Here is a 13,670-nt window from a genome sequence, read left to right as displayed (position 1 = left end):
AGTTCTGAGATGCCAACAGGAGCAAGAGACTGACATTTTACTGGCGCTGCTTAGCCAATAAAGATTTGGTCACTTATCCCATTACTGCCTGAACAGAGAAAAGGAAAATTGGTTAGAGTTGAACCAGTCGGGGACTGCAGATAAGGAGGTGGATCATGATTGTTCTGTTTCCACCCTACAGTTACAGGTCCTGACTAGTTGGGGTCCTATAGTAAAGGGAGATGAGATTGGGGTGTACTTGAGCAGATTGGGAGGAAAGAGTGTATATGTGGGCAGGATGTGGTATGAATGCCATCAACTGAGGGCCAGCTCCACCTGGTTATCACTATGCAAGAACCATGATTTGATCTAGTTCTTTTTGCGAAGTCTTTAGTCAGTTTGGATATCATTTGAAAGTTGGATAACATTTGAAAGTTGGCCTACTGTGTTTCTTAAAAAAGAAAAAACTATGGAAACACCTAAGGAATTAGTCTAAAAAAGTCATGTTGGTAATATCTTCAAGAAATTTGAGCTGTTGGATATCAGATAACATTAAAACCAGCTTTTTCCAGAAGACAGCCAGCATACATGAGTTCTTGTTATACGTGGGGGTGAACATTTGTGTGTATCTAATATGTTTTCATCACATCCTTACCATGAGGACTGGAGTTTATTTGAGCAATGTCTCCACTGCACAGGAAGTATAAGTAATTAGGAGGTCATTTTTAATAGGATAAGACTAGGCTTACTCTTTGTACTTGTGGTTGCTGCTGCTGCTGCTAAGTCGCTTCAGTCGTGTCCGACTCTGTGCGACCCCACAGACGGCAGCACATCAGGCTCCCCCATCCCTGGGATTCTCCAGGCAAGAATACTGGAGTGGGTTGCCATTTCCTTCTCCAGTGCATGAAAGTGAAAAGTGAAAGTGTAAGTACATATTAAAAATGTTCTGTAATGCTAATGAGAATACTTACTTGATTCAAATACCTTTAATTCGTTAAACTGAAACTGTTATTCATACCACTTCAAAGGAATCTTATTTTCTAAGTTGGTCATAAGATAGCTTTCATGTGCATTTTTCTGTGAAGGAGGATCAGTTTCATCATTCAGCTGAGGGGGAAAAATCTTGATTCAGAAGGTAGAAATAAAGTAGTACAGTAACTTATAAGAAATTTTAAGAACAGTGCAGAAGAGTGTGGCACATTGTTGAGCAAGAAATTTAAGAGCCAAGTAAGTTTTGGGGGAAAGATTATATTCAAATGAGCAAATGTTGGATTTTCTCATGTTTCATTTGTATTTTTCTGGTTATTTTTCACTGAATGTTTGACATGACTGTAAAGGTTTGACATAGCTGTAAATTCCATTTCTAATAACTAGATTATTTCAAAGTTATAATATATCACTAGAGACATAGTGATATTTTTAATAACTTTAAAATATGGATCTTAAAGTTTTAAAATATACATATTGCATGAATCTTACAGTTTCATGCATTTATGCTTAAATTTACACATTTCCTTTGAAACATGCTTTATTATTTATCTCCTGATTTGTCTTATAGGAAATGCCACAGTCATTTTCTGCAGCCACGTTACATAACACAGAGGTAATTAACACTAAGACTAATTCACAGAGAAGCGAAATCCCAGTAGAGGCACTTGGTAAGGTTTCTGAACATAAAATCATCACTAAGGGAAGTTCAGATGAAGACAGCATGGCAAGAAGTTGTTCTGAGAGTTGTTCCAGTACCCAGCGCAAGTCTTTCTGTGACAAGCCTCAAAAATCTCATCCTGACTCCAGCTCTGATCCGCCCAATCCTGAATGTGTGCAGGCGGAGGCAACCGATTCAGTTCCATGTGGTTCTGAAGAAAACAAGGTCCAGAGAACGTCCTGCATGTATGGGGCAAACTGCTACAGGTAAAGCGAAATTACAGGTAGCATGTAATTCCATTATTTCAATAGCATGTAGCATGGAAACACATGCTATAGTGTGTTAAAGACCAATAAGACCCATTGGCCTGAAGATTAGGAGCTTTATTGCATTTCTGCTGGTCTGTACTTTCTCAGTATGCATTCTAGCAAATCCTTCTAGAGGCTTGTAAAATATAGTGGGGAATTAAATGTTTCATTGTAGATATGCTGACTACTACAAGAATCTGAACTGGGGAAAACAGACTTGAAAACATAATCACTCAGACCTAAATACCTGCTTATTAATGTTTTATTTAGGTGTTAGAAAGATAGCTTCATAAGTATTTTATGTATACGGTATAACTCTCAAGAGAATTCTAAGTTGTGTTTAGGCATCTTATTATGCTTGTGCCTTTTCTTTTATATTTTTCTAAAAATGCTTTTAAATCACCATGAAGCCTTGTAAAACAACTGAATATACATATTTTCTGGATTGATTGGTCACTCCTCTACTTACGTCATTTGATTATATTGTATCATATTTTCTAATTTCATACTTTGTGGATTAGTTTTAGGCTGTATGTTTATACTGTGTTTTCTCTATGTTTCATAGCCCTATTTCAGAAGTTTTTCTTTGCTACTGCAACTTATCAAACTAAATATCTTATGAATACATTCTAGTATAGATTATCTTCTATGCAATAGCATATGTATATCACATATTCTGTTAATTTCTCTTTCATTGTATCTCTTTAAAGTGCAGTGCCATTTTAACATTTGAATAACCAATTTTAACAATTATAATTTATGCATTTATTGACAATTTTGTCTTATTTATGATGGCTTTAGTCCCGCATATGGAACATAATTTATAAACTTGTGAACTGGAAGTATGTTTCTGTTATAAATATAACAGTATAAATTCTGTTATTTTGAATTTTTGAAAAATCCTGTTTGGTATTTGTATCGGTTCAGTAGACCTGCTGTAACTAAATACCACAGATTAGGTGGTTTAAATAGCAGAAATTTATCAGCTCACAGTTCAGGAGGCTAGAAACCTATGATCAAGGTGTTGGCAGGTTGAGTTCTCCTGCAGTCTCTCTTAGTGGCTTACAGATGCTGCCTTCTCATTGTGTCCTCACATGGCCTTTCTCTGTGAATACACATCCCTGGAGTCTCTTCCTCATCTTATAAGGACATCAGTCATTTGGGATTAAAGGGCCTACCCTTACGAATATATTTAATCTGAATTATCTCTTTAAAGGCCCTGCCTCCATATATAGTCACTCTAGGGTTAGGGCTTCAGTATATAAGTTTGAGGGTGGGGGACACAGTTCAGTCCATGACAGTCCTCAGCTGGTATTTGTCTTTTGTGTGCTGTGATTCATGGGGGTGCAAAGAGTTGGACACGACTGAGTGACTGAACTGAACTGAAACATGATTTAATGTTCTGTCAAGATCATAATGAATTCAGTCATACTTGATGATGACACGTTAATCAGTCATAGCTTATGAATATTTTTTTACTTTTTCACTCATTTTGATATACATAATTAATGCCCATGAAATATTTGCAACTGAAATCTTGAAGACAGAATCCTTATATTTGTAATAAAGGGGGAAAAAACCTGCATTGAGTTCTTGTTATATATGTATATCATAGTAGTCAGTTAAATGTATCTTTCTTCCAGCCTCAACGCTACTGCTTCAGTTCATGCCATGATTCCTCTGGAGCTAGTAAATAATCTCCCAAGTCTCCACACTTTCCCTCAGGTTCATATTTCTTCCTCATTCTTACCTGAATGATCTGACTGAAAAAATAAAAACAAAGATAAAAAAGAAGAGGGAAAAAAATCTGACAGTATTACTCTCTTTTACAGAATTCTTCAGTGTCTAAAGGCTGGATTTCTTAGCAGAGTCCAGAAGGCCCTGAACTGCCAGTGATTCTTCAGATGCACCATGCTGTCAGGCTGTTATGCCCTTTGGATGCGCTGTTCCCTTTTCCTCACTTCTGTCCTGCTGAAAGACTCGTTCGGTTCCTTTTTTCATCCTTTTCTGATATGCCTATTCTTCCCTACATTGCTCATCCTCTATCCTCCACAACTTTTTTCCTTGTACAGTTTCTAATGTGTGATATTAGATCTGATATTTAATATAGCTCAGTTGGTAAAGAATCTGCTTGCAATGCAGGAGACTTGGGTTCGATTCCTGGGTCAGGAAGATCCCCTGGAGAAGGAAATGGCAATCCACTCCAGTGTTCTTGCCTGGAAAATCCCATGGACAGAGGAGCCTGGCTGACTGCAGTCCATGGGGTCACAAGAATTGGACACAACTTAGCAACTAAACCACCACCACCACCAATTATTTACATGTTCTGTCATAATAGAAAATTATTACTCAAGAGAAGTCTTATTCAATCCCTTGATGTTATGCGATTAACTCCCAAGTCTCTACCTCCAACAGAGATTTCTGTACTAAATTTTAGATCCAGATAATCACTGTTTATATCACAGGCACATCAAGTTCAGCCTTGTCTAAAGCAGTCACATCTTCTTTCAATCCATTTTGAAACTGAAAACAATACAACAGCATTTAACTTTGTAGAAACTGTTGTTTCCAAAAAACTTGTTTTGAAAGATTTTGCTCTTCTGGGGTCATATAGTTTTTTTGTTTAATAGCATATGGTTCCATTCAGTTCAGTTCAGTTCAGTCCCTCAGTAGTGTCTGACTCTTTGAGACCCCATGAATCACAGCAGCCAGGCCTCCCTGTCCATCACCAACTCCCGGAGTTCACTCAAACTCATGTCCATCGAGTCGGTGATGCCATCCAGCCATCTCATTCTCTGTTGTCCCCTTCTCCTCCCGCCCCCAATCCCTCCCAGCGTCAGAGTCTTTTCCAGTGAGTCAGCTCTTCACATGAAGTGGCCAAAGTATTGGACTTTCAGATTTAGCATCAGTCCTTCCAATGAACACCCAGGACTGATCTTCCTTAGAATGGACTGGTTGGATCTCCTTGCAGTTAAGGGACTCTCAAGAGTCTTCTCCAGCACCACAGTTCAAAGCATCAATTCTTTGGCAATCAGCTTTCTTCACAGTGCAACTCTCACATCCACACATGACCACTGGAAAAACCATAGCCTTGACTAGACGGACCTTGGTTAGCAAAGTAATGTCTCTGCTTTTTAATATGCTATCTAGTTCCATTAGTAAACTGATTTTAAAAATTGGACAGAAATTGAAACATGTTATTAGCATGTAAGAAATTAATACTTTAATTAAAACTTGTAGTTTTATCTGAATAAGATCATAAAAATTATGAGTTAATACTATATAAAATAAGGTTTTTATCTCTAATATATGTGCAGTGTCTCACTGAGGACCAAACCTCCCACTGAGAACAACTAGCAAAGCTGAACACCCATGTTTGAGAACATTAGAGGCAGTCACACTTTAAGGCTTCTTTTTCCCTTGTGATATTTGCCAGATTTTTAATGTTTCATGCTGAGGGCTAAGAGAGCAGGCAGAGCTTTGGGCAGTCTCATAGAGCTGAGGCAACAAGAATGGAGTTTAGTATTTGCCAAATAGGAGGGACCCTGTATGGAAGTTATAGACATTCAGGAGGGAAAAATAGAAGCATAATAAAATTGAATATGGCTATATAAAGCAGTAATAACTTTTGTGTTATGAAACATATTTGTGAGATTAAAATATGTGAAAATAGTACAGAAGTGGTCAGGGATTAAAACAAGTAAATTTTGGCTATAGTTACATTACTTAAGTGGAAGACTACCATATTTGTTATTTCGTGACTGTCTTAACTTTATGTGGGCTTCCCTAATAGCTCAGTTGGTAAAGAATCCACCTGCATTGCAGGAGACCCCAGTTCAATTCCTGGGTTGGGAATGGTTCTTGGTTCATTATTCTTGGGCTTCCCTTGTGGCTCAGCTGGTAAATAATCCACATGCCATGTGGGAGACCTGGGTTCGATCCCTGGGTTGAGAAGATCCCCTGGAGAAGGGAAAGGGTACCCACTCCAGTGTTCTAGCCTAGAGAATTCCATGGACTGTATAGTCCATGGGGTCTCAAAGAGTCAGACACGGACTCTATGAAGGTCCTCAGAGTTTATCTATGTTGTAACATGAGTCAGAATTTCTCTTCTTTTTAAGGCTGAATCATATTCTATTTTATACCTTGTTTTGTTTATCCATTCATCTTTCAATGGACATTTGGGGTGCTTCCATTTCTTGGCTGTTGTGAATAATGCTGCTGTGAACTTTGGTATGAAAATAACTCTTTGAGATCCTACTTTCAATTATTTTTGTGTGTAAATACAGAAGTTGAATTGCTGGATCAATTCTGTTTTTAATTTTGCGGGGTACCATCATACTGTCTTCCATAGCAGATACACAATTTTATATTTCTGCCAGCAGTGCACACAGCATTGCAGTTTCTCCACACTTGTTACATTTTCTGCCATCAGTACTCAAAGTGTTACACTTTCTCACCAACACTTGCTATTTTCTGGTTTTTTGGTGGTGGTCATTTTAATGGGTATGAAGCATGATACATTGTGATTTTGATTTTCATTTCTCTAATGATTACTGATTTTGAGCATCTTTTCTTATTGCTCATTTGTGTATTGAATAGAAATTTCTTTGGATTATAGACATTCCTTTGCTCATTCGTGATTCAAGATTTTTTTTGGTCATTGAGTGGTACGAGTTTTGTATATATTCTGATTATTGACCACTCATTAGGTACATGACTTGTGAATATTTTCTCCCATTCTGTAGGCTGCCTGTTCATTTTATTAATTGCATCCTTAGATGCAAAGAAATTAAATTCTGATGTAGTCCAGTTTGCTTAGTTTTACATTTCTTGCCTTTGCATTTGGCAGGAAATCTTTGACAAATCCAATGTCTTGAAGCTTTCTCCCGTTTTCTTCTAAAAGTTTTATATTAGTAAATTAGGTCATATGTTTATGTCTTGGATACATTTTAAGTTACTTTTGTATATAGTGTGAGGGAAGGGTCCAACTTCATTCTTTTGCATGTGAATATTCTGTTTTCCCAGCACCATTTGTCAAAACAAGTATTCTTTCCTTTTAGAATGGTCTTGGCACCTTTGTTGAATGGACAAAAAATCGTACAATGGAACATTGAACAGTAATGAAAGTATACTGTTGTTACATGAAACAGTATGGAGTAATAATATAAACATAAAAAGTAATTCTCAAAGAAGTACATACTATATGTTTCCATTTTAATTCAAGTACAGATGAAACTAATATACTTTTTTTTTTTGAACTAAGATGTTTTATTTCTTTGTAAAAACAACGTATCAACAGTAGTTTGAATAGTACTTGTCTTATTCTCTTCACATAACTTATATGGAACAAAGATCATTTCTATGCCTGAGTTAATTGGGACTTCCCAGGTGGCTCATTATAAAGAATCTGCCTGCCAAGCAGGAGACTCGGGTTTGATTCCTGGGTTAGAAAGAGCCCCTGGAGGAGGACATGGCAACCCACTCCAGCATTCTTGTCCATGGAAATCCTGTAGACAGAAAAGCCTGGTGTGCTCCAAAAAAAAAAAATTGTTATACACCTTTTGAAGTTTTCCTTAGATTCCAATATTTTATCTTTCGTAGTGAAATATCTCTGATAATTTCTTTAATGTGAAGATTTTTGCTGGTGTTTCTTCCTCTGAGACATCTTCATTCTTTTGTCCCAGCCACTTATCTAATTTATGTTAATAAATTAGCTTCACTAAATCCTGTGCTGTGCTGTGTTTAGTCACTTCAGTCATGTCTGACTCTTTGTGACCCCATAGACTGCAGCCTCCCTGGCTCCTCTGGCCATGGGATTCTCCCGGCAAGAATACTTGAGTGGGTTGCCATACCCTCCTCCAGGGAATATTCCTGACCCAGGGATCAAACCAGATTCTTAACTAACATACTGTTTTATAACATTGCTTCTCAAAGTATGGTCCAGAGGCCCTTTCAGGGCCTGGTCCCCAAGATGCTTTTAGGAAAACTGTTGGGCCAAAACCATTTTCATAATAATGCTTTGTATGTGTATGCCTTTCTACTCTGATTCTCTCACTCACAAGTGTACAGTAGAATTTCCCAGAGGCTTATGATTTGTGTTAATGATTGAATGCAGGAGCAGATAGGAGAATCTAAATGCCCTCCATTAAGCCAGATATTAAAGAAATTTCTGAAGTACAAAACAGTGTCTCCATCAATTTTCTCTGGAAGGTAGGAATTTATGTTAAGATTTGCTTTTTATGATAATGTGTAAAGGGTTTACTGCTATTTTAAAGTGAATATATTTTTTAAAATTTCTCATTTTTAGTTTCTAATAGATTAAATGTTCTCAGTCGCTCAATCATGTCCTACTCTTTGCAGCCCCATGGACTGTAGCCCATCAGGCTCCTGTGTCCCTGGGATTTTCCAGGCAAGAATACTGTAGTGGGTTGCCAATGCTTTCTACAGGGGATCTTCCTGACCCAGGGATTGAACATGGGGCTTCTGCATTGCAGGTGGATTCTTGCATCTGAACCACCAGGAAAGCCCTTAAAAGCTATATGTGCTTATAATATTTTTATTATATATATATATTAGTTTACATAGTCTGTTCTATATATCCTATTTAAAGTACTGTTTGCTATTTGTCTGTTGACAGTCATGGTTTTTCCCATGTCACCAGAAATTAATTTTGCTACTATGAGAGTTCTGCACTGACTAGTTATCATGAGCTTTATTTTTAACAACATAGTGTTAGTTGTTCATGTTCTGGAATAATCTGATGTGTATTGTTTGATTTTCTGCCATATGCTATTATTTTTTCTAGTTTATCTAGAAATCTAGTATATCCTATTAATTATTTTTTCTGACAGTATCTTTGTCACTTTCATAGGAAAAATCCTGTCCATTTTCAACACTTCAGTCACCCTGGTGATAGTGATTATGGAGGTGTAAACATCACGTGTCAAGATGAAGCTGATGACCGCCCTGAATGTCCCTATGGAGCATCTTGTTATAGGTTTGTAAACCAGAAATGTTTGATTACATTGCTTTTCTGTTTAATCTCTGTTAGCTTACTCAGGAGAAACTACAGGCAAACTTCTTCATCTCAAGCCTTTAACTTTTAGTTTTTAAGCTTCCATAGGTAATAGGTTTTCATTTTATTACTAGGGAGGATTATTTTGTTTCTTTTAGATAATTCTAAATTGTTGAAATTATTAACATTAGAAATGCCTGAAATTTTTCCTAACTTTCTAACACTGCAAATCAGATAATTTAAAAACTGTCAATGCTACCCCATTATACGTTCTATCCAGACTCCTTCAGTCCAGTTCAGTTGCTCAGTCATGTCTGACTCTTTGCGACCCCATGAACTGCAGCATGCCAGGCCTCCCTGTCTATCACCAAGTCCCAGGGTCCACCCAAACTCATGTCCATTGAGTCAGCGATGCCATCTAACCATCGCATCCTCTGTCGTCCCCTTCTCCTCCTGCCCTCAGTCTTTCACAGCATCAAGGTGTTTTCAAATGAGTCAGCTTTTTGCATCAGGTGGCCAAAGTATTGGAGTTTCAGCTTCAACATCAGTCCTTCCAATGAACACCCAGGACTGATCTCCTTTAGGATGGACTGGTTGGATCTCCTTGCAGTCCAAAGGACTCTCAAGAGTCTTCTCCAACACCACAGTTCAAAAGCATCAATTCTTCGGTGCTCAGCTTTCTTTATAGTCCAACTCTCACATCCATATGTGACTACTGGAAAAACCATAGCCTTGACTAGATGGACTTTTGTTGACAAACTAATGTCTCTGCTTTTTAATATGCTGTCTAGGTTAGTCATAACTTTCCTTCCAAGGAGTAAGCATCTTTTAATTTCATGACTGCAAGCACCATCTGCAGTGATTTTGGAGCCCCCCAAAATAAAGTCAGCCACTGTTTCCACTGTTTCCCCATCTATTTCCCATGAAGTGATGGGACCGGATGTCATGATCTTAATTTTCTGAATGTTGAGCTTTAAGCCAACTTTTTCACTCTCCTCTTTCACTTTCAAGAGGCTTTTTAGTTCCTTTTCACTTTCTGCCATAAGGGTGGTGTCATCTGCATATTTGAGGTTATTGATATTTCTCCCAGTAATCTTGATTCCAGCTTGTGCTTCTTCCAACTCAGCGTTCCTCATGATGTACTCTGCATATAAGTTAAATAAGCAGGGTGACAATATACAGGCTTGATGTATTCCTTTTCCTATTTGGAACCAGTCTGCTGTTCCATGTCCAGTTCTGACTGTTGCTTCCTGACCTGTATACAGGTTTCTCAAGAGGCAGGTCAGGTGGTCTGGTATTTCCATCTCTTTCAGAATTTTCCACAGTTTATTGTGATTCACACAGTCAAAGGCTTTGGTATAGTCAATAAAGCAGATATAGATGTATTTTTCTGGAACTCTCTTGCTTTTTCGATGATCCAGCGGATGTTGGCAATTTGATCTCTGGTTCCTCTGCCTTTTCTAAAACCTGCTTGAACATCTGGAAGTTCACAGTTCATGTATTGCTGGCTTGGAGAATTTTGAGCATTACTTTACTAGCGACTCCTTCAGTTCAGTTCAGTCACTCAGTCATGTCTGACTCTTTGCGACCTCATGAATCACAGCATGCCAGGCCTGCCTGTCTATCACCAACTCCTGGAGTTTACTCAAACTCACGTCCGTCGAGTCGGTGATGCCATCCAGCCATCTCATTCTCTGTCATCCCCTTCTCCTCCTGCCCGCAATCCCTCCCAGCATCAGAGTCTTTTCCAGTGTGTCAACTCGTTGCATGAGGTGGCCAAAGATTTGGAGTTTCAGCTTTAGCATCAGTCCTTCCAACGAACACCGAGGACTATTCTCCTTTAGAATGGACTGGTTGGATCTCCTTGCAGTCCAAGAGACTCTCAAGAGTCTTCTCCAACACCACAGTTCAAAGGCATCAATTCTTCGGCGCTCAGCTTTCTTCACAGTCCAACTCTCACATCCATACATGACCACTGGAAAAACCATAGCCTTGACAAGACGGACCTTGGGTGGCAAAGTAATGTCTCTGCTTTTCAATATGCTGTCTAGGTTGGTCATGACTCCTTAGTTTGACATAAATCATTTCAGGATGTTATCTCTGCTCCCTCAACTCCTACCACTCCACCATTTTTGTGAACATGTGAAACTCAACCCTCAAAGAAAACAGTACTTCCCCTCCCTCCTTCCATAGCATCTTGTGCTCGTTTGTGTCATGTACGGTAGAATTTATCTCATGAGGCTGTGTTTGGTTCTTTCCTGGATTGGCTTCTCCTCCAGGCCATGTAAGTTCCTTGGCAGTAAGTACTTTTCTTTCTGAAACTTTGTTTAATGAATGAATGAACTTGAAATAAATGAAACCACTAAGGAAAGAAGTAGGATTCCATTCTTGGAGAGCTTTAATTCTAGATAGCTATTTTTCTTAGGTGATTTTCGAATACAGGTAACTGAACCCTCTGGCCTTTTGGAAATTGTTACTATTTCTGTGACTTGATTTTCAATAATAAAGCAGAGTAAGTTTCTGAGGCTGGAAGAAAAATCAAAAAGCCTGTACCTTACCATTTGAAAATTAAGTGTTCCATTCCAGCAGAGCATCCTACAGATAATAATGACTATGTTGTTGTCAACTATGTCAATAAATATGAAAATTTAGGAGAAACGACCAAATTTGTAGAAAATACAACTGAGAAGATACAAGAAAAGAAAGAAAATGGGATAATCCTGTAACATTAGGAAAATTGTATATAAAAATAACAGGCTTCCATTAAAGAAATTTTAAGTCCATATGACTTTAATGGCTAATAGCTAATTCCCTAGGTGCTGAGATGGTAAAAAATCAGCCTACAATGCAGGAGACTTGGGTTTAATCCCTAGATTGGGAAGAACCCCTGCGAAGGGAATGGCGTCCCTCTCCTGTATTCTTTCCTAGAGGATTCCATGGACAGAGACGCCTGGCAGGCTGCAGTCCATGGGGTTGCAAAGAGTTGGACATGAGTGAGCGAGTAACAGTTTCACTTTCACATACACTTAAAAAAGAAATACTCAATTTTTATACAGTGTTAATATTCTAAAAAAAGTAAAAGAGAATATATTCCCCAACTTATGATGCAGAAACCCAGCAAGAATAATATAAGAATGAAAACTTACTTTTGATCTTAGAGGTAAATAAGAAAAAAAAAAGGGTTCATTAAGTGAATTAAATAATTGGTTTTATTCAAGGAATGCTTGCTTTGTTTAATATTAAAGAGTAACATAATTTACTACATATCAGACTAAATAGAATATCATATCAGATTAAGTGTAAAATCATATAATTGTTTCAATAGGTGTTTTAAAAAACTGACCATTCATTTATGATAATTCATTTTAAAGTAGGAACAGAAGGAAATGTCTTTAATGAAAGGTTATCTATTAAAAAGTTTACAGCAAATACCTACTTAGAAGTGAGATATTCAACATTTCTTTCTGATAACAGAAATGAGACAAGAATGTCTTTTCTTACTAATGTTATTCAATGTTTTCCTAGTGATGAAGATAGTATAATGAGCCAAAAAAAGGAAATAGATAAGGATCAGAAAGGAGAAATAAAACTTTGTCGACAAAATGGTTTTAATTATAGAGATAGAAAATGCAAAATAGTCTCTAATGAATTGTAAGTATTAATAAGTTCTTAGCAAGATTGTTCGATATAAATATCAATATACAAGGCCAATTATATTTTTATATTTCAGAGTCAACAATTATGAAAGAAAGCTTGAAAGATATAGTAGCATCAAAAAGTATCAAGTTCCTAGGAATAAATCTAGTAAAAGATGTGAAAGAAAAAATTTGTTAGAAAAGCCTAATATATATAAAGACTGACATTTTCACAATTAGAAGACTCAATATTGTTTCCCCCAAAATTGATTTCTGTGCAAACCCATTCAAAAATCACAAAAGTTTTTGTATAGAAATTTATTATGTGATTCTAAAATTTATATGGATAGGCAGTGGGCCCAAAATTGCCAAGACAATAGTAAATAAGAAAGTTCGCAGGCAGCCCATGTTTGATGCATGAGACAGCGTGCTCAGGGCTGGTGCACTGGGATGACCCTGAGGGATGGGATGGGGAGGGAGGTGGGCATGGGGTTCAGGATGGGGAACACATGTACACCCATGGCTGATTCATGTCAATGTATGGCAGAAACCACTACAATATTGTAAGGTAATTAGCCTCCAATTAAAAAAAAAAGTTGGCAGAACTTGTTATACAGTTACTGTAATTAAGACAGGTCAGTATATGCTCAAAGATAAGGTAAGAAGGCCAGAGCAGAATAGAACCAAAAACAAACCTCTGCATACACAGGTGACATGTTCATGAAAAGAGTCATCACAGGCAGTGAGAAAAGTATGAATTTTTTCAGTTAATTTTATTGGGATACAAGTGTTTAATGAAAAAAAGAAAATTCACACCATAGTCAACACCTGAATTCCAGATGGATCATAAAACTAAATGTGAAAAAAAACGATAAAGTTTTAAAGATACATATAAGTATTTCACAGTCCCAAAGTAGGAGTTGTTTTCTAAGACAAGATATAAAAAGTAGTAGCTAACAACAAAGATTTACTATATAGCACAGGTAACAGCCTGGTAGGCTGCAGTCTGTGGAGTCGCTAAGGGTCGGACACGACTGAGCGACTTCACTTTCACTTTTCACTTTCACACATTGGAGAAGGAAATG

The 13,670-nt window shown here is 37.4% G+C and overlaps 1 protein-coding gene across 2 annotated transcripts in view; it reads left to right on the top strand.

Moving 5' to 3' along the window:
- APLF (aprataxin and PNKP like factor) overlaps nucleotides 1-13,670 on the top strand; it is a 103,600-nt gene that overhangs the window by 60,926 nt on the left and 29,004 nt on the right. For both annotated transcript variants that reach the window (XM_055399183.2, XM_055399182.2), the window contains 2 exons: nucleotides 1,538-1,893; nucleotides 8,807-8,932. In XM_055399183.2, coding sequence (XP_055255158.2) covers nucleotides 1,538-1,893; nucleotides 8,807-8,932 — 482 coding nt within the window. The remainder of the gene's footprint in view (nucleotides 1-1,537; nucleotides 1,894-8,806; nucleotides 8,933-13,670) is intronic.

Source organism: Moschus berezovskii, chromosome 11 (assembly GCF_049115385.1).
Source record: "Moschus berezovskii isolate FMDL1 chromosome 11, NW_MosBer_1.0, whole genome shotgun sequence".
In the NCBI taxonomy this organism is placed as follows: domain Eukaryota; kingdom Metazoa; phylum Chordata; class Mammalia; order Artiodactyla; family Moschidae; genus Moschus; species Moschus berezovskii.
Note: the sequence above shows the minus strand (reverse complement) of the source record. Positions and strands in the feature narration are given on the sequence as shown.